Source organism: Salvelinus fontinalis, chromosome 31 (genome assembly GCF_029448725.1).
Source record: "Salvelinus fontinalis isolate EN_2023a chromosome 31, ASM2944872v1, whole genome shotgun sequence".
Classification (NCBI taxonomy): Eukaryota; Metazoa; Chordata; class Actinopteri; order Salmoniformes; family Salmonidae; genus Salvelinus; species Salvelinus fontinalis.
This window is the reverse complement of record NC_074695.1, coordinates 11,227,507-11,252,506: the sequence shown is the minus strand read 5'-3', so window position 1 is coordinate 11,252,506 and position 25,000 is coordinate 11,227,507. Positions and strand designations below refer to the sequence as shown.

The 25,000-nt window shown below is 45.8% G+C and overlaps 1 protein-coding gene across 1 annotated transcript in view; it reads left to right on the top strand.

Annotated features, from left to right (window-relative positions):
• The first annotated feature begins 4,269 nt into the window (after positions 1-4,269).
• LOC129829533 (ER membrane protein complex subunit 1-like) overlaps positions 4,270-25,000 on the top strand; it is a 30,266-nt gene continuing 9,535 nt past the window's right edge. Inside the window, exons 1-13 of the mRNA XM_055891274.1 lie at positions 4,270-4,433; positions 4,929-5,056; positions 5,192-5,257; positions 6,320-6,413; positions 6,567-6,695; positions 6,944-7,070; positions 14,222-14,377; positions 14,567-14,740; positions 14,988-15,059; positions 15,230-15,328; positions 16,647-16,743; positions 18,139-18,255; positions 20,746-20,945. Coding sequence (XP_055747249.1) covers positions 4,306-4,433; positions 4,929-5,056; positions 5,192-5,257; positions 6,320-6,413; positions 6,567-6,695; positions 6,944-7,070; positions 14,222-14,377; positions 14,567-14,740; positions 14,988-15,059; positions 15,230-15,328; positions 16,647-16,743; positions 18,139-18,255; positions 20,746-20,945 — 1,587 coding nt within the window. The 5' untranslated portion in view covers positions 4,270-4,305. The remainder of the gene's footprint in view (positions 4,434-4,928; positions 5,057-5,191; positions 5,258-6,319; positions 6,414-6,566; positions 6,696-6,943; positions 7,071-14,221; positions 14,378-14,566; positions 14,741-14,987; positions 15,060-15,229; positions 15,329-16,646; positions 16,744-18,138; positions 18,256-20,745; positions 20,946-25,000) is intronic.

The following is a 25,000-nucleotide window of genomic DNA, read 5'->3' as shown; positions in this document are numbered from 1 at the left end:
CTCTGTCTCTCTCTCTCTGTCTCTCTCTCTCTCTCTCTCTCTCTCTCGCTCTCTCTCTCTCTCTCTCTCTCACTCACTCACACACCTAGTTAGTGGGATAAGAACAGCCTCAGTTCGTCGGGGCATGGACTCTACAAGGCGTCGAAAGTGTTCCACAGGGATTCTGGCCCATGTAGAGTCCATTGCTTTCCCCAGTTGTGTCAAATTGGCTGGATGTCCTTTGGGTGGTGGACCGTTCTTTATACACACGGGAAACCGGTGAGTGTGGAAAAACCCAGCAGTATTGCCGTTCTTGACACAAACCGGTGCACCTTGTCTTGCCCGTTCACCCTCTGAATGGCACGCATACACAATCCAGGTCTCAATTGTTTCAAGGACTTAAAAATATCCTTCTTTAACCTGCTGCCCCTCCCCTTCATCTACACTGATTGAAGTGGATTTAACAAGAAAAGAGAAGAATAAAGGGGATCATTTTCACCTGGATTCACCTGGTCAGTCTCTGTCATAGAAACAGTGTGCCACCTGGATTCACCTGGTCAGTCTCTGTCATAGAAACAGTGTGCCACCTGGATTCACCTGGTCAGTCTCTGTCATAGAAACAGTGTGCCACCTGGATTCACCTGGTCAGTCTCTGTCATAGAAACAGTGTGCCACCTGGATTCACCTGGTCAGTCTCTGTCATAGAAACAGTGTGCCACCTGGATTCACCTGGTCAGTCTCTGTCATAGAAACAGTGTGCCACCTGGATTCACCTGGTCAGTCTCTGTCATAGAAACAGTGTGCCACCTGGATTCACCTGGTCAGTCTCTGTCATAGAAACAGTGTGCCACCTGGATTCACCTGGTCAGTCTCTGTCATAGAAACAGTGTGCCACCTGGATTCACCTGGTCAGTCTCTGTCATAGAAACAGTGTGCCACCTGGATTCACCTGGTCAGTCTCTGTCATAGAAACAGTAGCTGTTCATAATGTTTGTTTACTATTGTATCGTACTTGTGTCTATTCAGTAAATATGATGCTATAGGATCATAGCTACTTGTTGCTGAATATGTTCATGGTTACAGTTATCAGGAAGTGGACAGCCTAAATAGATTAGATTAGATTATAATTGCTCCTAATCTCGTGAACAGTGGTGCTGTAAAGTCTCTCTGACGGGAAATTAGCTGTTTTCCCCCTTTTGCCCGGGAACTTTATCCGGGCAACTCAAAAAGCTACGTTATGTCACTGCCACTCTGTGTTTTCCCGTCAAGAGGATCATATCAACATCGTAAAACATTAATCATTATCTTAAAGGGACGTTTAAGTTAATTCATTTGATTCTTGATGAATATAACTTATAAATGCCTCATGAGCTTAGTTCAACTGTCGTACCCCATCCGAACCCAGCATATAAGCTTGTGTTATTTACTCCAATGTTTGTAAACTATGTAATTGTAAAAACCACTTCAAAACATTGTTAAAACTATCATGTTGATATCATGCAAGGTCAATCCTTGCTATCCATAGCTCTGTCTATTAATTTCAATGTGGTTACATTTCTTCAGCCTCATCCCTCCACTTTTTACCAAAACAGAGGCGGGGTACCCGCTTTGTTATATATTTTTTGAACTGTAGAACTATATGGTGATTTTTATCATCTAGAAGTGCTTTTCCTGTCATCAGTACTCATCATAAGAAGTCTTATCAACATTTACAACTTGTAAGTTCATTGTCCCACATGACACTAGTTTACAGAAAGACACGAGTTCTTACAAGTCAGTAAGGTTTGGACATTAGAAGTTCTGAAAGAAAAAACACTCGCCCATCAGACAAGTCAGGAATATTTGGTAGTTTACGAAGAAGATTATAATCATTTGCCTGAAAAATATAAAGTAGCTATTTTCACCTAAACACACACGGAAGGAACCAGAAAAACCACACTACTAGAATTATTAGCATTTAGGTTGCTATCAGTAAAGAAAATAATCACCTGTCCAATAGGGAAACCACATGGCAGGTTTAACTTGCGCGACTGCTCAAGTCACTTGCCCCGGGCAGTTGGACAACCCTTAAAACCTATTTAGGATCAGACACTTTTTTTCTCCAATTTTTGCCCAAAATTACATACCCAAATCTAACTGCCTGTAGCTCAGGCCCTGAAGCAAGGATATGCATATTCTTGGTACCATTTGAAAGGAAGCACTTTGAAGTTTGTGGAAATGTGATATTAATGTAGGAGAATATAACACATTAGATCTGGTGAAAGATAATACAAAGAAAAAAACAACCGTTATTTTTTTTATTTTTTTTTGTACCGTCATCTTTGAAATGCAAGAGAAAGGCCAAAGTTCAAAATGTTGTATCAAGACTGCCCAAATGTGCCTAATTGGTTTATTAATGACTTTTCATGTTAAAAAATGTGCACTCTCCTCAAACAATTGCATGATATTCCTTTACTGTAATAACTACTGTAAATTGGACAGTGCAGTTAGATTAACAAGAATTTAAGCTTTCTGCCAATATCAGAGATGTCTATGTCCTGGGAAATGTTCTTGTTACTTACACCCTCATGCTAATCGCATTAGCCTTCGTTAGCTCAACCGTTCCGCAGGGGACCCACCGATCCTGAAGAAGTTTTAAAGAAGGATTTTTAAGTCCTTGAAACAATTGAGACATGGATTTAAAGATGTTCATATGAGCTCTTACTGGAAAACAAGGGGAGACAGTGTCGTAGATTAGTTTCGCAAGCGCAATGTGTTTGTACAGTCTATGGTTGTGTTTCTACAGTTTATGGTTGTGTTTGTACAGTCTACGGTTGTGTTTGTACAGTCTATGGTTGTGTTTCTACAGTCTATGGTTGTGTTTCTACAGTCTATGGTTGTGTTTCTACAGTCTATGGTTGTGTTTATACAGTCTATGGTTGTGTTTCTACAGTCTATGGTTGTGTTTCTACAGTCTATGGTTGTGTTTGTACAGTCTACGGTTGTGTTTCTACAGTCTATGGTTGTGTTTGTGTTTGTACAGTCTATGGTTGTGTTTATACAGTCTATGGTTGTGTTTCTACAGTCTATGGTTGTGTTTCTACAGTCTATGGTTGTGTTTGTACAGTCTATGGTTGTGTTTCTACAGTCTACGGTTGTGTTTGTACAGTCTACGGTTGTGTTTCTACAGTCTACGGTTGTGTTTCTACAGTCTATGGTTGTGTTTGTGTTTGTACAGTCTATGGTTGTGTTTCTACAGTCTATGGTTGTGTTTATACAGTCTATGGTTGTGTTTCTACAGTCTACGGTTGTGTTTGTACAGTCTATGGTTGTGTTTGTACAGTCTATGATTGTGTTTCTACAGTTTATGGTTGTGTTTGTACAGTCTGTGGGTGTGTTTGTACAGTCTATGGTTGTGTTTGTGTTTGTACAGTCTATGGTTGTGTTTGTACAGTCTACGGTTGTGTTTCTACAGTCTATGGTTGTGTTTCTACAGTCTACGGTTGTGTTTCTACAGTCTATGGTTGTGTTTGTACAGTCTATGGTTGTGTTTCTACAGTCTATGGTTGTGTTTCTACAGTCTACGGTTGTGTTTCTACAGTCTATGGTTGTGTTTGTACAGTCTATGGTTGTGTTTCTACTGTCTATGGTTGTGTTTGTACAGTCTATGGTTGTGTTTCTACAGTTTATGGTTGTGTTTGTACAGTCTACGGTTGTGTTTCTACAGTCTATAGTTGTGTTTCTACAGTCTATGGTTGTGTTTCTACAGTCTATGGTTGTGTTTGTACAGTCTATGGTTGTGTTTCTACAGTCTATAGTTGTGTTTATACAGTCTATGGGTGTGTTTGTACAGTCTACGGTTGTGTTTGTGTTTCTACAGTCTATGGTTGTGTTTCTACAGTCTATGGTTGTGTTTCTACAGTCTATGGTTGTGTTTGTGTTTCTACAGTCTATGGTTGTGTTTGTGTTTCTACAGTCTATGGTTGTGTTTCTACAGTCTATGGTTGTGTTTGTACAGTCTATGGTTGTGTTTCTACAGTTTATCTTTGTGGTCCTACAGGCTCACAGATGGCAGTCAGGGTTTGTGGAAGTGAGAGCATGAATGGAGATTCACAATTCCTTCTTTCTCAGCATCTGTTTGTGTGTGTGTTTGTGTGTCTCTGTGTGTTTTAGCACCTGTGTGTGTGTGTGTGTGTGTGTGTGTGTGTGTGTGTGTGTGTGTGTGTGTGTGTGTGTGTGTGTGTGTCACACTCCAGCTCGGTAGGTGGCGGTAATACACCTTATGTGTTAGTTTACAAACCGCCAATCAAAACGAAAGAAGAACATCGACCCGGAAGGGATTAGTACATGGGTCGTTATCTTTTTATGAAGCCATCTGCTAAAATGTATAAACCAACGTCTCTATTTGTAATCTTCTTTTCTTTATTTGTCATGAGTGAAGCTGTCTTCGAAGATCAAGTTGGCAAATTTGATTGGTATGTATCTGTTCATTGAGAATGCCCGTTGAGTCCGCTATGCAGCTAGCTAACGTAAGCTAGCGCTATGTGCTAACCATTGACAGCGTCCAATATGATAGATCATGGCGAAAAGACAGTAAGTAAGTCTCTGGGGATCGGGTTCAGTCAATAGGTATTCTTTTCATGTCTGCACCTGTATTGACAGTCGCTTGATGGAATATATAGCCAATCACTCACGAATGTAAATATCGTATTGGATCGCTTCCTCTTCTTTACTGGGGGTCAAGGATCCATGCGGGAAGAAGACCCATGTCCCATCTGTTCCTTGTGACAGGTGTCTTTGCCACAGATCTGATACTGAGTCTCAAAACGCAGCAGTAATGAAGAAGACAAATGTGCATTGGTGATTGATTAGCTAAAGTCAAAAATATCTAGCTATATTTCAACAGAAGACTAGGATTTCTCTGTGGACTGCTAGTCTTGACTGTGAAATATTCTCTGTCCTATTTCCAGGAGACAGCAGTATGTGGGGAAGACACTCTTTGCCTACTTTGACTCGCATTCGCAGTCATCTAAAATGCTGTTTCTCGCCACCGACAAGAATATCTTTGCCTCTTTCAACTCCAGGACTGGAGATCTGAGTATTTCGTCATTCATATTACAATACAAAATATGTTTCTGGCTTTTCTGTTTTAGTCTGAAATCTGTGACAAAAATAAATAATTGTTGTTGAATATCTTCCATAGAGGTAATTATTTTCTATTCCTACTTCACAGTTTGGAGACATGTTGACAAGGTGGGACCAGAGGGAACCATAGATATACTTCTGCTGCATGGACAAGGTGACACTAACCTTTTTTAAGTTCATTGTAGACTGCCTAGTTACTTGGCTTAGTCAACATAACTGTGTTGTACAGAGTCAATTACATTGGCTTTATTTTTGCCTATGTTAATTTTAAGATTCTGCCTTTATCTCTGACGGTGGATATTTGACTGTTTTTACATCTTCTCTAGATGCTCTGACGGTGGATATTTGAATCGCTGTTCTTTTACATCTTCTCTAGATGCTCTGACGGCGGATATTTGAATCGCTGTTCTTTTACATCTTCTCTAGATGCTCTGACGGTGGATATTTGAATCGCTGTTCTTTTACGTCTTCTCTAGATGCTCTGACGGTGGATATTTGAATCGCTGTTCTTTTACATCTTCTCTAGATGCTCTGACGGCGGATATTTGAATCGCTGTTCTTTTACATCTTCTCTAGATGCTCTGACGGCGGATATTTGAATCGCTGTTCTTTTACATCTTCTCTAGATGCTCTGACGGTGGATATTTGAATCGCTGTTCTTTTACATCTTCTCTAGATGCTCTGACGGTGGATATTTGAATCGCTGTTCTTTTACATCTTCTCTAGATGCTCTGACGGTGGATATTTGACTGTTTTTACATCTTCTCTAGATGCTTTGACGGTGGATATTTGACTGTTTTTACATCTTCTCTAGATGCTCTGACGGTGGATATTTGAATCGCTGTTCTTTTACATCTTCTCTAGATGCTTTGACGGTGGATATTTGACTGTTTTTACGTGTTCTCTAGATGCTTTGACGGTGGATATTTGACTGTTTTTACGTGTTCTCTAGATGCTTTGACGGTGGATATTTGACTGTTTTTACATCTTCTCTAGATGCTCTGACGGTGGATATTTGACTGTTTTTACGTGTTCTCTAGATGCTTTGACGGTGGATATTTGACTGTTTTTACATCTTCTCTAGATGCTCTGACGGTGGATATTTGACTGTTTTTACGTGTTCTCTAGATGCTTTGACGGTGGATATTTGACTGTTTTTACGTGTTCTCTAGATGCTCTGACGGTGGATATTTGACTGTTTTTACGTGTTCTCTAGATGCTCTGATGGTGGTTGGAGATGGTCGTTTGCTCCGTTCCTGGGACACAAACATGGGCGGGCTGAACTGGGAGGCTGTGCTGGATACTGGCAGGTGCGTGTGGTTGTCCCTGTGTGTTCCTGTGCAGATAACCCGTTCACCATTTAAGTGCAGTTTTGTAGCTGAGAGACACTCAATAGAATCGAACAACGATTTTAGATATTTTGCCAGATGACTTACTGCTCATAATGTCTCTCTCTCTTTCAGCTTCCAGGCTGCTTGTTTTGTGGCCATACAGGACACAGTAAAGCATGTGGCGGTGCTTAAGAAAGCTGTAATCTCTCTCCACTACCTTTCCAATGGACACCAGAAATGGGTGGAAAACCTGCCTGACGGGTAGGGTACAGTAGGACACTGGTACTCATACCTGGGTCCGAACAGTATCTGTTTTCTTTCAGATACTGTAGCTGATGCAATGGAAACAATAAAAACGGTCCCAAAAGTGCAAGCCCATCTGGTGCTCCAGAAAGGCTCAAGCAAACAAATGTACAAAGTATCTGAAAGATTTAAAATGCTCTTTTTGAATCCAGGTCTTCGGCATTTTGGTGCTAAACTAGGAAGTATTTTTTTGTTGTTGCCCACAGTGATGCAGTCCAGTACCAGGCGGTGTACTCTGGGGGAGAAGAAGAGGTCTACGTGTTGGGGGTGGTTCCTAACTCTCACCTCACTATCATAGCCTACAGCCTAGAGGATGGAGAGATCATCAAGCAGGTAACTTGGTCTAGAACTCTGTGACATCTCCTCATCAAATGTCTGGGATCAGGTGTGTGTGTGTGTGTGTGTGTGTGTGTGTGTGTGTGTGTGTGTGTGTGTGTGTGTGTGGGATCGGGGGTGTGTGTGTGTGTGTGGGATCGGGGCTGTGTGTGTGTGTGTGGGATCGGGGCTGTGTGTGTGTGTGTGTGGGATCGGGGCTGTGTGTGTGTGTGTGTGTGGGATCGGGGCTGTGTGTGTGTGTGTGTGGGATCGGGGCTGTGTGTGTGTGTGTGTGGGATCGGGGCTGTGTGTGTGTGTGTGTGGGATCGGGGCTGTGTGTGTGTGTGTGTGGGATCGGGGCTGTGTGTGTGTGTGTGTGGGATCGGGGCTGTGTGTGTGTGTGTGTGGGATCGGGGCTGTGTGTGTGTGTGTGTGGGATCGGGGCTGTGTGTGTGTGGGATCGGGGCTGTGTGTGTGTGGGATCGGGGCTGTGTGTGTGTGTGTGTGGGATCGGGGCTGTGTGTGTGTGTGTGTGGGATCGGGGCTGTGTGTGTGTGTGTGTGGGATCGGGGCTGTGTGTGTGTGTGTGTGGGATCGGGGCTGTGTGTGTGTGTGTGTGGGATCGGGGCTGTGTGTGTGTGTGTGTGGGATCGGGGCTGTGTGTGTGTGTGTGTGGGATCGGGGCTGTGTGTGTGTGTGTGTGGGATCGGGGCTGTGTGTGTGTGTGTGTGGGATCGGGGCTGTGTGTGTGTGTGTGTGTGTGGGATCGGGGCTGTGTGTGTGTGTGTGTGTGTGTGGGATCGGGGCTGTGTGTGTGTGTGTGTGTGTGGGATCGGGGCTGTGTGTGTGTGTGTGTGTGTGTGGGATCGGGGCTGTGTGTGTGTGTGTGTGTGTGGGAGCGGGGCTGTGTGTGTGTGTGTGTGTGTGGGATCGGGGCTGTGTGTGTGTGGGATCGGGGCTGTGTGTGTGTGGGATCGGGGCTGTGTGTGTGGGATCGGAGCTGTGTGTGTGGGATCGGGGCTGTGTGTGTGTGTGTGTGTGGGATCGGGGCTGTGTGTGTGTGTGTGTGTGTGTGGGATCGGGGCTGTGTGTGTGTGTGTGTGTGTGGGATCGGGGCTGTGTGTGTGTGTGTGTGGGATCGGGGCTGTGTGTGTGTGTGTGTGTGGGATCGGGGCTGTGTGTGTGTGTGTGTGTGTGTGTGTGTGTGTGTGTGTGGGATCGGGGCTGTGTGTGTGTGTGTGTGTGTGTGTGTGTGTGTGTGTGTGGGATCGGGGCTGTGTGTGTGTGTGTGTGTGTGTGTGTGTGTGTGGGATCGGGGCTGTGTGTGTGTGTGTGTGTGTGTGTGTGTGTGTGTGTGTGTGTGTGTGTGGGATCGGGGCTGTGTGTGTGTGTGTGGGATCGGGGCTGTGTGTGTGTGTGTGGGATCGGGGCTGTGTGTGTGTGTGTGTGTGTGTGGGATCGGGGCTGTGTGTGTGTGTGTGTGTGTGTGGGATCGGGGCTGTGTGTGTGTGTGTGTGTGTGTGTGTGTGGGATCGGGGCTGTGTGTGTGTGTGTGTGGGATCGGGGCTGTGTGTGTGTGTGTGTGTGTGTGGGATCGGGGCTGTGTGTGTGGGATCGGGGCTGTGTGTGTGTGGGATCGGGGCTGTGTGTGTGTGGGATCGGGGCTGTGTGTGTGTGTGGGATCGGGGCTGTGTGTGTGTGTGTGTGGGATCGGGGCTGTGTGTGTGTGTGTGTGGGATCGGGGCTGTGTGTGTGTGTGTGTGGGATCGGGGCTGTGTGTGTGTGTGTGTGGGATCGGGGCTGTGTGTGTGTGTGTGTGGGATCGGGGCTGTGTGTGTGTGTGTGGGATCGGGGCTGTGTGTGTGTGTGTGTGGGATCGGGGCTGTGTGTGTGTGTGTGTGTGTGTGTGGGATCGGGGCTGTGTGTGTGTGTGTGTGTGTGTGGGATCGGGGCTGTGTGTGTGTGTGTGTGTGTGTGTGTGTGTGGGATCGGGGCTGTGTGTGTGTGTGTGTGTGTGTGTGGGATCGGGGCTGTGTGTATGTGTGTGTGTGTGTGTGGGATCGGGGCTGTGTGTGTGTGTGTGTGTGTGGGATCGGGGCTGTGTGTGTGTGTGTGTGTGTGTGTGTGGGATCGGGGCTGTGTGTGTGTGTGTGTGTGGGATCGGGGCTGTGTATGTGTGTGTGTGGGATCGGGGCTGTGTATGTGTGTGTGTGGGATCGGGGCTGTGTATGTGTGTGTGTGGGATCGGGGCTGTGTATGTGTGTGTGTGTGTGTGTGGGATCGGGGCTGTGTGTGTGTGTGTGTGTGTGTGTGTGTGTGTGGGATCGGGGCTGTGTGTGTGTGTGTGTGGGATCGGGGCTGTGTGTGTGTGTGTGTGGGATCGGGGCTGTGTGTGTGTGTGTGTGTGTGTGTGTGTGTGTGTGTGTGTGTGTGTGTGTGTGTGGGATCGGGGCTGTGTGTGTGTGGGATCGGGGCTGTGTGTGTGTGGGATCGGGGCTGTGTGTGTGTGGGATCGGGGCTGTGTGTGTGTGGGATCGGGGCTGTGTGTGTGTGGGATCGGGGCTGTGTGTGTGTGGGATCGGGGCTGTGTGTGTGTGGGATCGGGGCTGTGTGTGTGTGTGTGTGTGGGATCGGGGCTGTGTGTGTGTGTGTGTGTGTTGGATCGGGGCTGTGTGTGTGTGTGTGTGTGTGTGTGTGTGGGATCGGGGCTGTGTGTGTGTGGGATCGGGGCTGTGTGTGTGTGGGATCGGGGCTGTGTGTGTGTGGGATCGGGGCTGTGTGTGTGTGTGTGTGGGATCGGGGCTGTGTGTGTGTGGGATCGGGGCTGTGTGTGTGTGTGTGTGGGATCGGGGCTGTGTGTGTGTGTGTGTGGGATCGGGGCTGTGTGTGTGTGTGTGTGTGTGGGATCGGGGCTGTGTGTGTGTGTGTGTGGGATCGGGGCTGTGTGTGTGTGGGATCGGGGCTGTGTGTGTGTGGGATCGGGGCTGTGTGTGTGTGGGATCGGGGCTGTGTGTGTGTGTGATCGGGGCTGTGTGTGTGTGGGATCGGGGCTGTGTGTGTGGGATCGGGGCTGTGTGTGTGTGGGATCGGGGCTGTGTGTGTGTGTGTGTGGGATCGGGGCTGTGTGTGTGTGTGTGTGGGATCGGGGCTGTGTGTGTGTGTGTGTGGGATCGGGGCTGTGTGTGTGTGTGTGGGATCGGGGCTGTGTGTGTGTGGGATCGGGGCTGTGTGTGTGTGTGTGTGTGTGGGATCGGGGCTGTGTGTGTGTGTGTGGGATCGGGGCTGTGTGTGTGTGTGTGGGATCGGGGCTGTGTGTGTGTGTGTGGGATCGGGGCTGTGTGTGTGTGTGTGGGATCGGGGCTGTGTGTGTGTGGGATCGGGGCTGTGTGTGTGTGTGTGGGATCGGGGCTGTGTGTGTGTGTGTGTGTGGGATCGGGGCTGTGTGTGTGTGTGTGTGGGATCGGGGCTGTGTGTGTGTGTGTGTGGGATCGGGGCTGTGTGTGTGTGTGTGTGGGATCGGGGCTGTGTGTGTGTGTGTGTGGGATCGGGGCTGTGTGTGTGTGTGTGTGGGATCGGGGCTGTGTGTGTGTGTGTGTGGGATCGGGGCTGTGTGTGTGTGTGTGTGTGTGTGGGATCGGGGCTGTGTGTGTGTGTGTGTGTGGGATCGGGGCTGTGGGATCGGGGCTGTGTGTGTGTGTGTGTGGGATCGGGGCTGTGTGTGTGTGTGTGTGGGATCGGGGCTGTGTGTGTGTGTGTGTGGGATCGGGGCTGTGTGTGTGTGTGGGATCGGGGCTGTGTGTGTGTGTGTGTGTGGGATCGGGGCTGTGTGTGTGTGTGTGTGTGGGATCGGGGCTGTGTGTGTGTGTGTGTGTGTGGGATCGGGGCTGTGTGTGTGTGTGTGTGTGGGATCGGGGCTGTGTGTGTGTGTGTGTGGGATCGGGGCTGTGTGTGTGTGTGTGTGTGTGTGTGGGATCGGGGCTGTGTGTGTCTGGGCCCTCGCTTCATACTCGTCGCCAAACCCACTGGCTCCAGGTCATCTACAAGACCCTGCTAGGTGAAGTCCCCCCTTATCTCAGCTCGCTGGTCACCATAGCAGCACCCACCTGTAGCATGCGCTCCAGCAGGTATATCTCTCTGGTCATCCCCAAAACCAATTCTTCCTTTGGACGCCTCTCCTTCCAGTTGTCTGCTGCCAATGACTGGAATGAACTACAAAAATCCCCGAAACTGAAAACACTTATCTCCCTCACTAGCTTTAAGCACCAGCTGTCAGAGCAGCTCACAGTTTACTGCACCTGTATATAGCCCATCTATATATCTATAATTTAGCCCAAACAACTACTTCTCCCCCTACTGTATTTATTTATTTATTTATGTTGCTCCTTTGCACCCCATTATTTCTATCTTTACTTTGCACATTCTTCCACTGCAAATCTACCATTCCAGTGTTTTACTTGCTATATTGTATTTACTTCGCTACCATGGCCTTTTTTTTTGCCTTCACCTCCCTTATCTCACCTCATTTGCTCACATTGTATATACTTATTTTTTTCTACTGTATCTTTGTTTTACTCCATGTGTAACTCTGTGTTGTTGTATGTGTCGAACTGCTTTGCTTTATCTTGGCCAGGTCGCAATTGTAAATGAGAACGTGTTCTCAACTTGCCTACCTGGTTAAATAAAGGTGAAATTTAATAAAGTATGTGCACTAAGGTTTAATACACTATATACTCAAAAGTATGTGGACACCCCTTCAAATTAGTGGTGTGGTGGCATTTTCCAGTATTACCAAATGAGATTTACAAACTACACACCAGTCAGCGTTATACTTAAACTACATCTTTAATTAGCTTTAAGCTTTAGCCTTTGACTTTCAACAGTTCACTATCTATAATGAACCGTTTAGAGTGACTATAGAAAAATGCAAAGATCTTTTATAGCCAAGATACACCCCTCTCAAATTACATGACGAACCACAGATCTTAGGAACTCTTCACAAAGGGACTTTTACTTGAGAAAGGAGCATCCCGTAGCCAGATAGCATTCGCTATAAATTATCGCTCAGTTTGGTCTCTAAAACGAGGTTCTAATCTCATTCCTGGTACTCGTTCCTAGTACAAAAACATTACCTCATCCAAGGCATAACTCAATTGTCAACTCTAGATACTCCCATCTCAAGTAAACCCCCTCTTGACCCCACTCATGGACAAGCTCACTGAGGGGAGTGAGCCTCTAGGTCATACACTATCCCAGGATAAGTGTAAGATCAGAGAGGACATACAATGTTTCCAGACACTGCCATACACCTCCCCCCAATGGGAAAAGGAGAGAGTGACTGGCGCACAGACATTGTGGAGACAAGTAATTGGTTCCCCATTAATCACGCCATCCCTTCACATGGTTTAAGAATAGGTAAAGACACATTCACATATGAAGACAACGTTCCATTCTGTCCCCTTTCTGATATTCTGCATAGCACCAGGGACATGTGAAAGACAAGTCTGACCTCTCCCCTCTCTGGGCCCCAAGTGACTGAGCCCTAGCTGAGGGAAAAGTGCAACTGCCAACACTATAGTCCAAAGGGATACATTCTAATGACAAGTATCTCACATAAGCATATTATATAAATAAAACATCTTATTTATCTTATGTTACCCAACTAATTCTGATTCATCCGCCACAGTGGATTTGGCTATTTCAGCTGTATCCATTGCTGACAGATGTATAAAATCGAACATACTGCCATGCAATCTCCATAGACACACATTGGCAGTAGATTAGCCTTACTTAATGCCACCTTTCCAACAAGTCAGTTTGTCAAATTTCTGCCCTGCTAGAGCTGCCCTGGTCAACTATAAGTGCTGTTGTTGTGAAATGGAAAAGTCCAGGAGCAACAACGGCTCAGTCGCGAAGTGGTAGGCCACATAAGCTCACAGAACGGGACTGCTGAAGTGCGTAGCACTCACTACCGAGTTCCAAACTGCCTCTGGAAGCAACGTCAGCACAAAAACTGTTCATCGGGAGCTTCATGAAATGGGTTTCCATGGCCGAGCAGCTGCACACAAGCCTAAAATCACCATGCGCACTGCCAAGCGTCGGCTGGATCGGTGTAAAGCTCGCCACCATTGGACTCTGGAGCAGTGGAAATGCGTTCTCTGGAGTGATGAATCGCGCTTCACCATCTGGCAGTCCGACGAACGAATCTGGGTTTGGCGGATGCCAGGAGAACGCTACCTGCCCCAATGCATAGTCCCAACTGTAAAGTTTGGTGGAGGAAGAATAATGGTCTGGGGATGTTTTTCACATCACGCTCTTCATATAAATGAATAAATTATTATAGTTTACCGGTTTCTCACAATTATTTATCCCGGGAAAATGGAGTGGGTTTGGTTGGTAAATCTCTGTAACCCGATTCCCCAACATTAAACTCTATTGTGAACCAAACACAAAACAAAGAAATTACATTTGGCAAATTCTATGCATTTAACTATTAAATACATAATTAACAATCAAAAATTATGTCTTTCACCTTGTGACACTACACAAACAATACAATATAATGGAGTGTTCTGTTTAATTCTACAATACAATATAATGGAGTGTTCTGTTTAATTCTACAATATAATGGAGTGTTCTGTTTAATTCTACAATACAATATAATGGAGTGTTCTGTTTAATTCTACAATATAATGGAGTGTTCTGTTTAATTCTACAATACAATGGAGTGTTCTGTTTAATTCTACAATACAATGGAGTGTTCTGTTTAATTCTACAATATAATGGAGTGTTCTGTTTAATTCTACAATACAATTTAATGGAGTGTTCTGTTTAATTCTACAATACAATGTAATGGAGTGTTCTGTTTAATTCTACAATACAATTTAATGGAGTGTTCTGTTTAATTCTACAATACAATATAATGGAGTGTTCTGTTTAATTCTACAATTTAATGGAGTGTTCTGTTTAATTCTACAATACAATTTAATGGAGTGTTCTGTTTAATTCTACAATACAATGTAATGGAGTGTTCTGTTTAATTCTACAATACAATTTAATGGAGTGTTCTGTTTAATTCTACAATACAATATAATGGAGTGTTCTGTTTAATTCTACGATACACACGTCATATCTCTAACCCTGTTGGTTGTGATGTCTGTTCTGGTCGTCAGAGGTCAGTTGAAGCTCCATGGCTGTCCAGTGTAGAGTCCAGCTGTGTGGTGGTTGGTCAAGGGATGCTGATGTGTGTGGACCCCGCCACTCTCGCCCTCTACACCCTCCCGATACAGGCTGAGGAGACGCCACAGTTCAACCAGATCCTACTACAGGTAACTCCTGCTCAACCGTGACTTGAAGCTCTGAAGTGTAAAGAAAGTTTTCAGTCTTCATCGTCTCAGTCAGGTGGACATGTTGGTGTGTAACTATATATATTTCGATTTAAAACATCTACAACACACCCCCCCCACCCCCCCCGCTGCTCTCTACCCCCCCCCCCCCCCCCCCCCCCCCCCTCCTAGTCTCTGGATCTGGAGGTGTCGCCAGGCTTCCAGCCCGTCCTGGTGTCCAGCCAGCCCCACCCGGCCCGCTCCCCCCTCTCAGAGTTCTTTCTCCAGCTCGGACCAGACCACCACGTCCTGCTACAGCTCAATGCTGATGGATACACCGTCGCCCCACTCAGAGACTTCCAGCCGGTACAGAATCACCATTCATTCATTTTAATAAACTTCATTTATCCCAATTTATTGACACTTATTTGTTTCCTGTACTACACATCTCTCTGGATAGTGATTCTGCTAAGTGGCATATATTATTATTATATTTTTTACCATTTAAACCTGAACAAGATTTTTACCTCAAATTGTTGTTAGTTGGGAGATCAATGGAAGCTGAATGAGTTCTGTGACTGACTAACTGACTGGAGAATGTCCATGTCTCTAGGCGTTCTTGGTCTCATTTGCCACCACGGGGGAGAAGACTGTTGCTGCCGTCATGACTCCCAAAAACGAAACCGTGAGTCGTCAAAAAAAAAACAGTTGTTTATTTTTAAAAGATGTCTCAGAATTACCTCAAATCTAAGTGTCACATCATGCATGTGGTCATATAGTGTGTAGTTAGTTATACTGAAGTAGGTAACCTATTTGTATTTATTTTTTTAAGCTTCCTTTCTGTTCCGACTCCAGGCTTGTGCTATCAATCTGTTCAGCGCTGATTCTGGTCGTAGGCTGTTGGATACAACTGTCATCTTCCCCTTGGATCTTAATGGTGGGAAACCACACAAGGTGAGAGTCGCTTCAGACGTCTGTGTCTGTATGTATGATGAGAACTATCATAGAGTATAGAGTAGGGATTGGAAACTTTGATGAGGGTGGGGGGGGCAACAAAAAATCTGAACTCGTCATGGGGGGGGGGGGCCGCAGTGGCTCGGTCTGTGTACCCACATCCGTATTCCCAACTTGCAAGCAAAACATTTTAGCGGCTACCCCTCTTGACAGCGGAGATTTTAGTTGTTAATCTTAGTTGTTTATGTTTTGGGGGTGTTTGGGAATTTATCCGCGGGCTTTCAAAAAAGGGGGGCTGCCAATTGCCCATCCCTGGTATTGATTATAGAGCTGGGATGGACAAATGGCGGCCATGCGACCCACGGCCCACCGTTTATGAAGGCCCTCTGATCAATTTATTCAGTCGGAGTCTCAACTTACTGTTGCTAGGTAGAATAGTAGTTGGAATGCACAAGGTGCTATTTCAACATGGCGTTGTGCATCAGCAGTTTTTCTCTTATGTCAGTCAATTAGGCCAATTAACCTGATATTATCAGCAGTTTTTCTCTTATGTCAGTCAATTAGGCCAATTAACCTGATATTATCAGCAGTTTTTCTCTTATGTCAGTCAATTAGGCCAATTAACCTGATATTATCAGCAGTTTTTCTCTTATGTCAGTCAATTAGGCCAATTAACCTGATATTATCAGCAGTTTTTCTCTTATGTCAGTCAATTAGGCCAATTAACCTGATATTATCAGCAGTTTTTCTCTTATGTCAGTCAATTAGGCCAATTAACCTGATATTATCAGCAGTTTTTCTCTTATGTCAGTCAATTAGGCCAATTAACCTGATATTATCAGCATGTTTTGGGGGGGGGGGAGATTGCCAATTTAGTTTAGCGGACAGCTATCTAAACTTGTTATCATGGTTGAATTACCAGCCAGGGGGCCCTCATTGATTTTGTTAGTCAGTCTCGCTCAGATATCATATTAAAAACATGCCAATATTTCTCTCTGCCGCATGGTAAAATGAGTAGAATTGCACAAAAATGAACTCTAAAATGTACAAAATGTCTCTCCGCTGTCAAGACGGGGGGGGGGGGGGTGTACAGATTTTTTTTGTGGCCCCGACCTTCTTCAACGTTGACAAAGTCCCTGGTATAGAGTAGTCTGGCATGAGCCCCACCGAGCCAACGCATCACCTGTTGGAATATACCTGTGTAGAGGTGCTGGAGGGAAATCAATCAGTCAGATGGGTGTGCTTAAAGACTGTGTTCTTTTTTTGTTCAGGAAGTCGGGTGTTAAATGAGGTCCGTAACAGTGTCTTCCCTCCCCAGCTGTATGTCCATGCCTTCCTGAAGAAGGATGACTCTGTGGGCTACAGGGTCCTAGTGCAGACACAGGACCATGCTCTCACCTTTATACAGCAGCCAGGTACACACACACACACACACACACACACACACACACACACACACACACACACACACTGGAATGTTCACACACGCACACACTGGAATGTTCACACACACACACACACTGGAACGTTCACACACACACACACACTGGAACGTTCACACACACACACACACTGGAACGTTCACACACACACACACACACACTGGAACGTTCACACACACACACACACACACACTGGAACGTTCACACACACACACACACACTGGAACGTTCACACACACACACACACACACACACACACACACACACACACACACACACACACACACACACACACACACACACACACACGCACACTGTGGTGGCTTATTTCTGCTTTACCAAATGAGGAGAGTTACAAACTTCACACACCAGTCAGAGTTATACTTAAACTACATCTTTAATAATAAGAGCTTTGCAATAGCAATTTGACTTTTCAATGATGCACCATTTCTAATTAACCATTGGGAGTGACTACAGAAAATTACAAAGATCTTTTATAGCCAAGATACACCCCTCTCAACCTACATGACGAACCACAGATCTTAGGAACTCTTCACAAAGGGACTTTATAATTTGAGAAAGGGGTATCCCTTAGCCAGATAACATTCGCTATAAATTATCGCTCCGTTTGGTCTCTAAAACGAGGTTCTAATCTCATTCCTGGTACTTATCACCCAAAGACGTGGTAAATCTCCTCTGTCAGTGCTATCTCATAGAGGCCCATCCTCAGTGGAACACACACACAATAGTTAACAGAATACTCTATTCTGTCGAATAAAACAACTATTAGAATGTAATACAAGCATTATAACATAATCTTGCAATTTTTCACGACAACACACACACTTGAACGTTCATACACACACACACACGCACACACACACACACTGGAACGTTCATACACACACACACACACACACACACACACACACACACACACTGGAACGTTTATACACACACACACACACACACACACACACACACACACACACACACACTGGAACGTTCATACACACACACACACACACTGGAACGTTCATACACACACACACACACACACACACACTGGAACGTTCATACACACACACACACACACACACTGGAATGTACACACACACACACACACACATTGCAACATACACACACAACATACACACACCCGCACACACACTGGAACGTTCACACACACATACACTAGAACGTACACACACACACACACTGGAATGTACACACACACACACACACACTGGAATGTTCACACACACAAACACACACACACACTGGAATGTGTACACACACACTGGCACACAGTAATGCTGGACCACACACACACTAGACGAGGCTTCTAACCAACACCTGTGATTCCAGGACGTGTGGTATGGACCAGAGAGGAGGCCCTAGCTGATGTTGTAACCATGGAGATGGTTGACCTGCCACTCACTGGGACCCAGGCGGAGCTGGAGGGGGAGTTTGGCAAGAAAGCTGGTAAAGAACATCCTGGCTAACATGATTCATTTTATCATTTTAAAAACATGCATAGCAAAGACAACCGTGCATAAATCAAATAATGAGGACGACACAAAAAAAGGAGTTGTCTCTAAAACACTACTATCAATGCCTAGTCATTCCCTTCAAATCTATGTATTCAAGTTGAACATTTATTTTTAAAAAAAATGTACTTTTTTTTTTTTTTAAACTTCTGAGTATTTCCTTTTTTTAATGTGTTTTATCTCTTTATGTTACTTGACCATGTCTTAAGTTAATACTCCTGAACGTATCGTTATCCGCCGTTGGCTTCATGTCTCGCTCTGTCTCTTTGGTTTTCTCATTGCTACGCTTGGATCCAGCCATTCAAGGTAACGCTATGAGCTTTCCGTCCTTTTTGTTGTCCTGTGTTGAAGGTGTGGTCCTGTGTTGAAGGTGTGGTCCTGTGTTGAAGGTGTGGTCCTGTGTTGAAGGTGTGGTCCTGTGTTGAAGGTGTGGTCCTGTGTTGAAGGTGGGGTCCTGTGTTGAAGGTGGGGTCCTGTGTTGAAGGTGGGGTCCTGTGTTGAAGGTGGGGTCCTGTGTTGAAGGTGTGGTCCTGTGTTGAAGGTGGGGTCCTGTATTGAAGGTGGGGTCCTGTGTTGAAGGTGTGGTCCTGTGTTTAAGGTGTGGTCCTGTGTTGAAGGTGTGGTCCTGTGTTGAAGGTGTGGTCCTGTGTTGAAGGTGTGGTCCTGTGTTGAAGGTGTGGTCCTGTGTTGAAGGTCCTGTGTTGAAGGTCCTGTGTTGAAGGTCCTGTGTTGAAGGTGTGGTCCTGTGTTGAAGGTGTGGTCCTGTGTTGAAGGTGTGGTCCTGTGTTGAAGGTGTGGTCCTGTGTTGAAGGTCCTGTGTTGAAGGTGTGGTCCTGTGTTGAAGGTGTGGTCCTGTGTTGAAGGTGTGGTCCTGTGTTGAAGGTGGGGTCCTGTGTTGAAGGTGGGGTCCTGTATTGAAGGTGGGGTCCTGTGTTGAAGGTGTGGTCCTGTGTTGAAGGTGTGGTCCTGTGTTGAAGGTGTGGTCCTGTGTTGAAGGTGTGGTCCTGTGTTGAAGGTGTGGTCCTGTGTTGAAGGTGTGGTCCTGTGTTGAAGGTGTGGTCCTGTGTTGAAGGTCCTGTGTTGAAGGTCCTGTGTTGAAGGTCCTGTGTTGAAGGTGTGGTCCTGTGTTGGTGTGGTCCTGTGTTGGTGTGGTCCTGTGTTGGTGTGGTCCTGTGTTGAAGGTCCTGTGTTGAAGGTCCTGTGTTGAAGGTGGGGTCCTGTGTTGAAGGTGGGGTCCTGTGTTGAAGGTGGGGTCCTGTGTTGAAGGTGGGGTCCTGTGTTGAAGGTGGGGTCCTGTGTTGAAAGTGTGGTCCTGTGTTGAAAGTGTGGTCCTGTGTTGAAGGTCCTGTGTTGAAGGTCCTGTGTTGAAGGTCCTGTGTTGAAGGTGTGGTCCTGTGTGGAAGGTGTGGTCCTGTGTGGAAGGTGTGGTCCTGTGTGGAAGGTGGGGGTCCTGTGTGGAAGGTGGGAGACCTGTGTGGAAGGTGGGGGTCCTGTGTGGAAGGTGGGGGTCCTGTGTGGAAGGTGGGGGTCCTGTGTGGAAGGTGTGGTCCTGTGTGGAAGGTGTGGTCCTGTGTGGAAGGTGTGGTCCTGTGTGGAAGGTGTGGTCCTGTGTGGAAGGTGTGGTCCTGTGTGGAAGGTGTGGTCCTGTGTGGAAGGTGTGGTCCTGTGTGGAAGGTGTGGTCCTGTGTGGAAGGTGTGGTCCTGTGTTGAAGGTGTGGTCCTGTGTTGAAGGTGTGGTCCTGTGTTGAAGGTGTGGTCCTGTGTTGAAGGTGTGGTCCTGTGTTGAAAGTGTGGTCCTGTGTGGAAGGTCCTGTGTTGAAGGTCCTGTGTTGAAGGTGTGGTCCTGTGTTGAAGGTGTGGTCCTGTGTTGAAGGTGTGGTCCTGTGTTGAAGGTGTGGTCCTGTGTTGAAGGTGTGGTCCTGTGTTGAAAGTGTGGTCCTGTGTTGAAGGTGTGGTCCTGTGTTGAAGGTCCTGTGTTGACGATGTGGTCCTGTGTGGAAGGTGGGGGTCCTGTGTTGAAGGTGTGGTCCTGTGTTGAAGGTGTGGTTCTGTGTTGAAAGTGTGGTCCTGTGTTGAAGGTGTGGTCCTGTGTTGAAGGTGGGGTCCTGTGTTGAAGGTGTGGTCCTGTGTTGAAGGTGTGGTCCTATGTTGAAGGTGTTGTATTTTGTAAGATCAGTAGCAAAATTGCTCTGATAAAGTTTCATGCTTTGTTGTTGGTTGTTTCTTGTAATTTGTAATTTTGTTTTGTATTTCGTCGTAGAATAGTTTGTGCTCATCGTTGGAGTATTTTAGTGTCCCTGTAGAAAGAATGCAGCCTGCTGTCGTGAAACACATCACTCCCTAACAATAATGAATTTGAATCTAAAGAAATAAGATGTGACTGGAACTGTAGATACCAACATGTGTCTGTCTCCCTCCCCCTCAGACGGGTTGTTCCCCATGGTCCTGAAGCGTCTGTCATCCCAGGTGACTCTGCTGCAGGCGTGGCTGGCACACCTGTGGAAGCTGTTCTACGAAGCCCGTAAACCCCGCAGCCAGGTTAAGAACGAGGTCACCATAGAAACGTTGTCCAGGGATGAGTTCAACCTGCAGAAGATGATGGTTATGGTCACGGCCTCGGGGAAGGTGAGCCGGAGAGAGAGTGTGTGTGTGTGTGTGTGTAGATGGCAGAAGGTGAGAAACTACCTGGTTAAAAACATGTATAGAAGAAAATAAGAAACTAGTTCAGCTGCTAGACGGGATCTACTGCCTGTCGACCTCAGCACCAACATTGGGCTAGATGGGATCTATTGTCTGTCGACCTTCGCACCAACATTGGTAGTGATGGGATCTACTGTCAGTCGACCTCCGCACCAACATTGGTAGTGATGGGATCTACTGTCTGTCGACCTCAGCACCAACATTGGGCTAGATGGGATCTACTGTCTGTCGACCTCCGCACCAACATTGGTAGCACTTTACTATAGTCCTGATGAGGCTCATAAATGTTTAGACTTTTTGAAAGCACGCAGTGTGTGTATATGTACAGTTGAAGTTGGAAGTTTATATACACTTAGGTTGAAGTCATTAACTCGTTTTTCAACCACTCCACAAATTTCTTGTTAACAAACTATAGTTTTGGCAAGTCGGTTAGGATATCTACTTTGTGCATGACACAAGTAATTTTTCCAACAATTGTTTACAGGCAGATTATTTCACTTATAATTCACTGTATCTCAATTCCAGTGGGTCAGAAGTTTACATACACTAAGTTGACTGTGCCTTTAAACAGCTTGGAAAATTCTAGAAAATGATGTCATGGCTTTAGAAGCTTCTGATAGGCTAATTGACATAATTTGAGTCAATTGGAGATGTGGATGTATTTCAAGGCCTAGCTTCAAACTCAGTGCCTCTTTGCTTGACATCATGGGAAAATCAAAAGAAATCAGCCAAGACCTCAGAAAAAAATTGTAGACCTCCACAAGTCTGGTTCATCCTTGGGAGCAATTTCCAAATGCCTGAAGGTACCACATTCATCTGTACAAACAATAGTACGGAAGTATAAACACCATGGGACCACGCAGCCGTCATACCGCTCAGGAAGAAGATGTGTTCTGTCTCCTAGAGATGAATGTACTTTGGTGCGAAAAGTGCAAACCAATCCCAGAACAACAGCAAAGGACCTTGTGAAGATGCTGGAGGAAACAGGTACAAAAGTATCTATATCCACAGTAAAACGAGTCCTATATCGACATAACCTGAAAGGCCGCTCAGCAAGGAAGAAGCCACTGCTCCAAAACCACCATCAAAAAAAGCAAGACTACGGTTTGTAACTGCACATGGGGACAAAGATCGTACTTTTTGGAGAAATGTCCTCTGGTCTGATGAAACAAAAATAGAACTGTTTGGCCATAATGACCATCGTTATGTTTGGAGGAAAAAGGGGAGGCTTGCAAGCAGAAGAAAACCATCCCAACCGTGAAGCACGGGGGTGGCAGCATCACGTTGTGGGGGTGCTTTGCTGCAGGAGGGAGTGGTGCTCTTCACAAAATAGATGGCGTCATGAGGGAGGAAAATAATGTGGATATATTGAAGCAACATCTCAAGACATCAGTCAGGAAGTTAAAGCTTGGTCGCAAATGGGTCTTCCAAATGGACAATGACCCCAAGCATACTTCCAAAGTTGTGGCAAAATGGCTTAAGGACAACGAAGTCAAGATATTGGAGTGGCCATCACAAAGCCCTGACCTCAGTCCTATAGAAAATTTGTGGGTAGAACTGAAAAAGTGTGTGCAAGCAAAGAGGCCTATAAACCTGACTCAGTTACACCAGCTCTGTCAGGAGGAATGGGCCAAAATTCACCCAACTTATTGTGGGAAGCTTGTGGAAGGCTACCCAAAACGTTTGACCCAAGTTAAACAATTTAAAGGCAATGCTACCAAATACTAATTGAGTGTATGTAAACTTCTGACCCACTGGGAATGTGAGGAAAGAAATTAAATCTGAAATGAATCATTCTCTCTTCTATTATTCTGACATTTCACATTCTTAACATACATTCCTTCATTGTAGAATAATAGTGAAGACATCAAAACTTTGAAATAACACATATGGAATCATGTAGTAACCAAGAAAAGTGTTAAACAAATCAAAATATATTTTATATTTGAGATTCTTCAAAGTAACCAACCTTTGCCTTGATGACAGCTTTGCAAAACCAGGCCATGAGGTCGAACAAATTGTGCGTAGAGCTCCGAGACAGTATTGTGTCAACACACAGATCTGGGGAATGGTACCAAAACATTTCTGCTGCAATGAAGGTCCCCAAGAACACAGTGGCTTCCATCATTCTTAAATGGATGAAGTTTGGAACCACCAAGACTCTTCCTAGAGCTGGCTGCCCGGCCAAACTGTGCAAGCGGGGGAGAAGGGCCTTGGTCACTCTGACAGCTCCAGAGTTCCTCTGTGGAGATGGGAGAACCTTCCAGAAGGACAACCATCTCTGCAGCACTCCACCAATCAGGACTTTATGGTAGAGTGGCCAGACAGAAGCGGCTCCTTAGTTAAAGGCACATGACAGCCTGCTTGGAGTTTGCCAAAAGGCACCTGAAGACTCTCAGACCATGAGAAACAAGATTCTTTGGTCTGATGAAACCAAGATTGAACTCTGTGGCCTGAATGCCAAGCATCACGTCTGGAGGAAACCTGGCACCATCCCTACGGTGAAGCATGGTGGTGGCAGCATCATGCTGTGGGGATGTTTTTCAGCGGAAGGGCTCAGACTGGGGTGAAGGTTCTCCTTCCAACAGGACAACAACCCTAATCACACAGCCAAGACAATGTAGAAGTGACTTCAAGTCTCAATGTCCTTGAGTGACCCAGCCATAGCCTGGACTTGAACCCGATCAAACATCTCTGGAGAGACCTGAAAATAGCTGTGCATCAACGCTCCCCAACCAACCTGACAGAGCAGAGAAGAATCTGCGGAGAAGAATGGGAGAAACTCCCCAGATACAGGTGTGCCAAGCTTGTAGCGTCATACCCAAGAAGACTCGAGGCTGTAATCGCTGCCAAAGGTGCTTCAACAAAGTACTAAGGGTCTGAATACTTATGTAAATGTTATATTTCAGTTTAAAATGTTTTTTCATACATTTGCAAAAATGTCTATTAATCTGTTATTACTTTGTCATTGTCTGTAGATTGATGGGGGGGGGGAAGCAATTGAATCCATTTTAGAATAAGGCTGTAATGTAACAAAATGTGGAACAAGTGAAGGGATCTGAATACTTTCCCAAATGCACTGTACACATTTATTGTTTTGGAAACATTACAAAGCTCATCTGTTTTGTTGTTGTTGTTGTTGTTGTTGTGCCCTGAAAATCCAAATGTGCAAATGGAACACTTGAGTGAAAGCAAATTAACGTAGTCATCGAGACAACATTTTACTTGCCCATTCCGGCAGCCACAAAGCACATTCCACCAAATACACTGAAGTAAAATATAAACGCAACATGTAAAGTGCTGAAATAAAAGATCTCCGAAATGTTCCATACGCACAAAAAGCGTATTTCTCTCAAATTTTGTCAGAAAGCCAGCCTCGGTTGTTTTAGAGAATTTGTCAGTACGTCCAACCGGTCAAACAGCCGCAGACCCACGTGTATGGCGTGTGGGCGTGTTGTGAACAGAGTGCCCCATGGTGGTGGCAGGATTATGGAATGGGCAGGCATAAGCTACGGACAACGAACACAATTGCATTTTATCGATGGCAAGTTGAACGCACAAAGATACCGTGACGAGATCCTGAGGCCCATTGTCGTGCCATTTATCCGCTGCCATTACCTCATGTTTCAGCATGATGATGCACAGCCCCATGTCACACGGATCTGTAAACAATTCCTGGATCCATTGTCTGCATACTCACCAGACATGTCACCCATTGAGCATGTTTGGGATGCTCTGGATCGACGTGTACGACAGCATGTTCCAGTTCCCGCCAATATCCAGCAACTTCGCACAGCCATTGAAGAGGAGTGGGACAACATTCCACAGGCCACAATCAACAGCCTGATCAACTCTATGTGAAGGAGATGTGTCGCGCTGCATGAGGCAAATGGTGGCAACACCAGATACTGACTGGTTTTCTGATCCATGCTGCTACTTTTTTGTTGTTGCTATTGATATTCCCAGTCGTGTGAAATCCG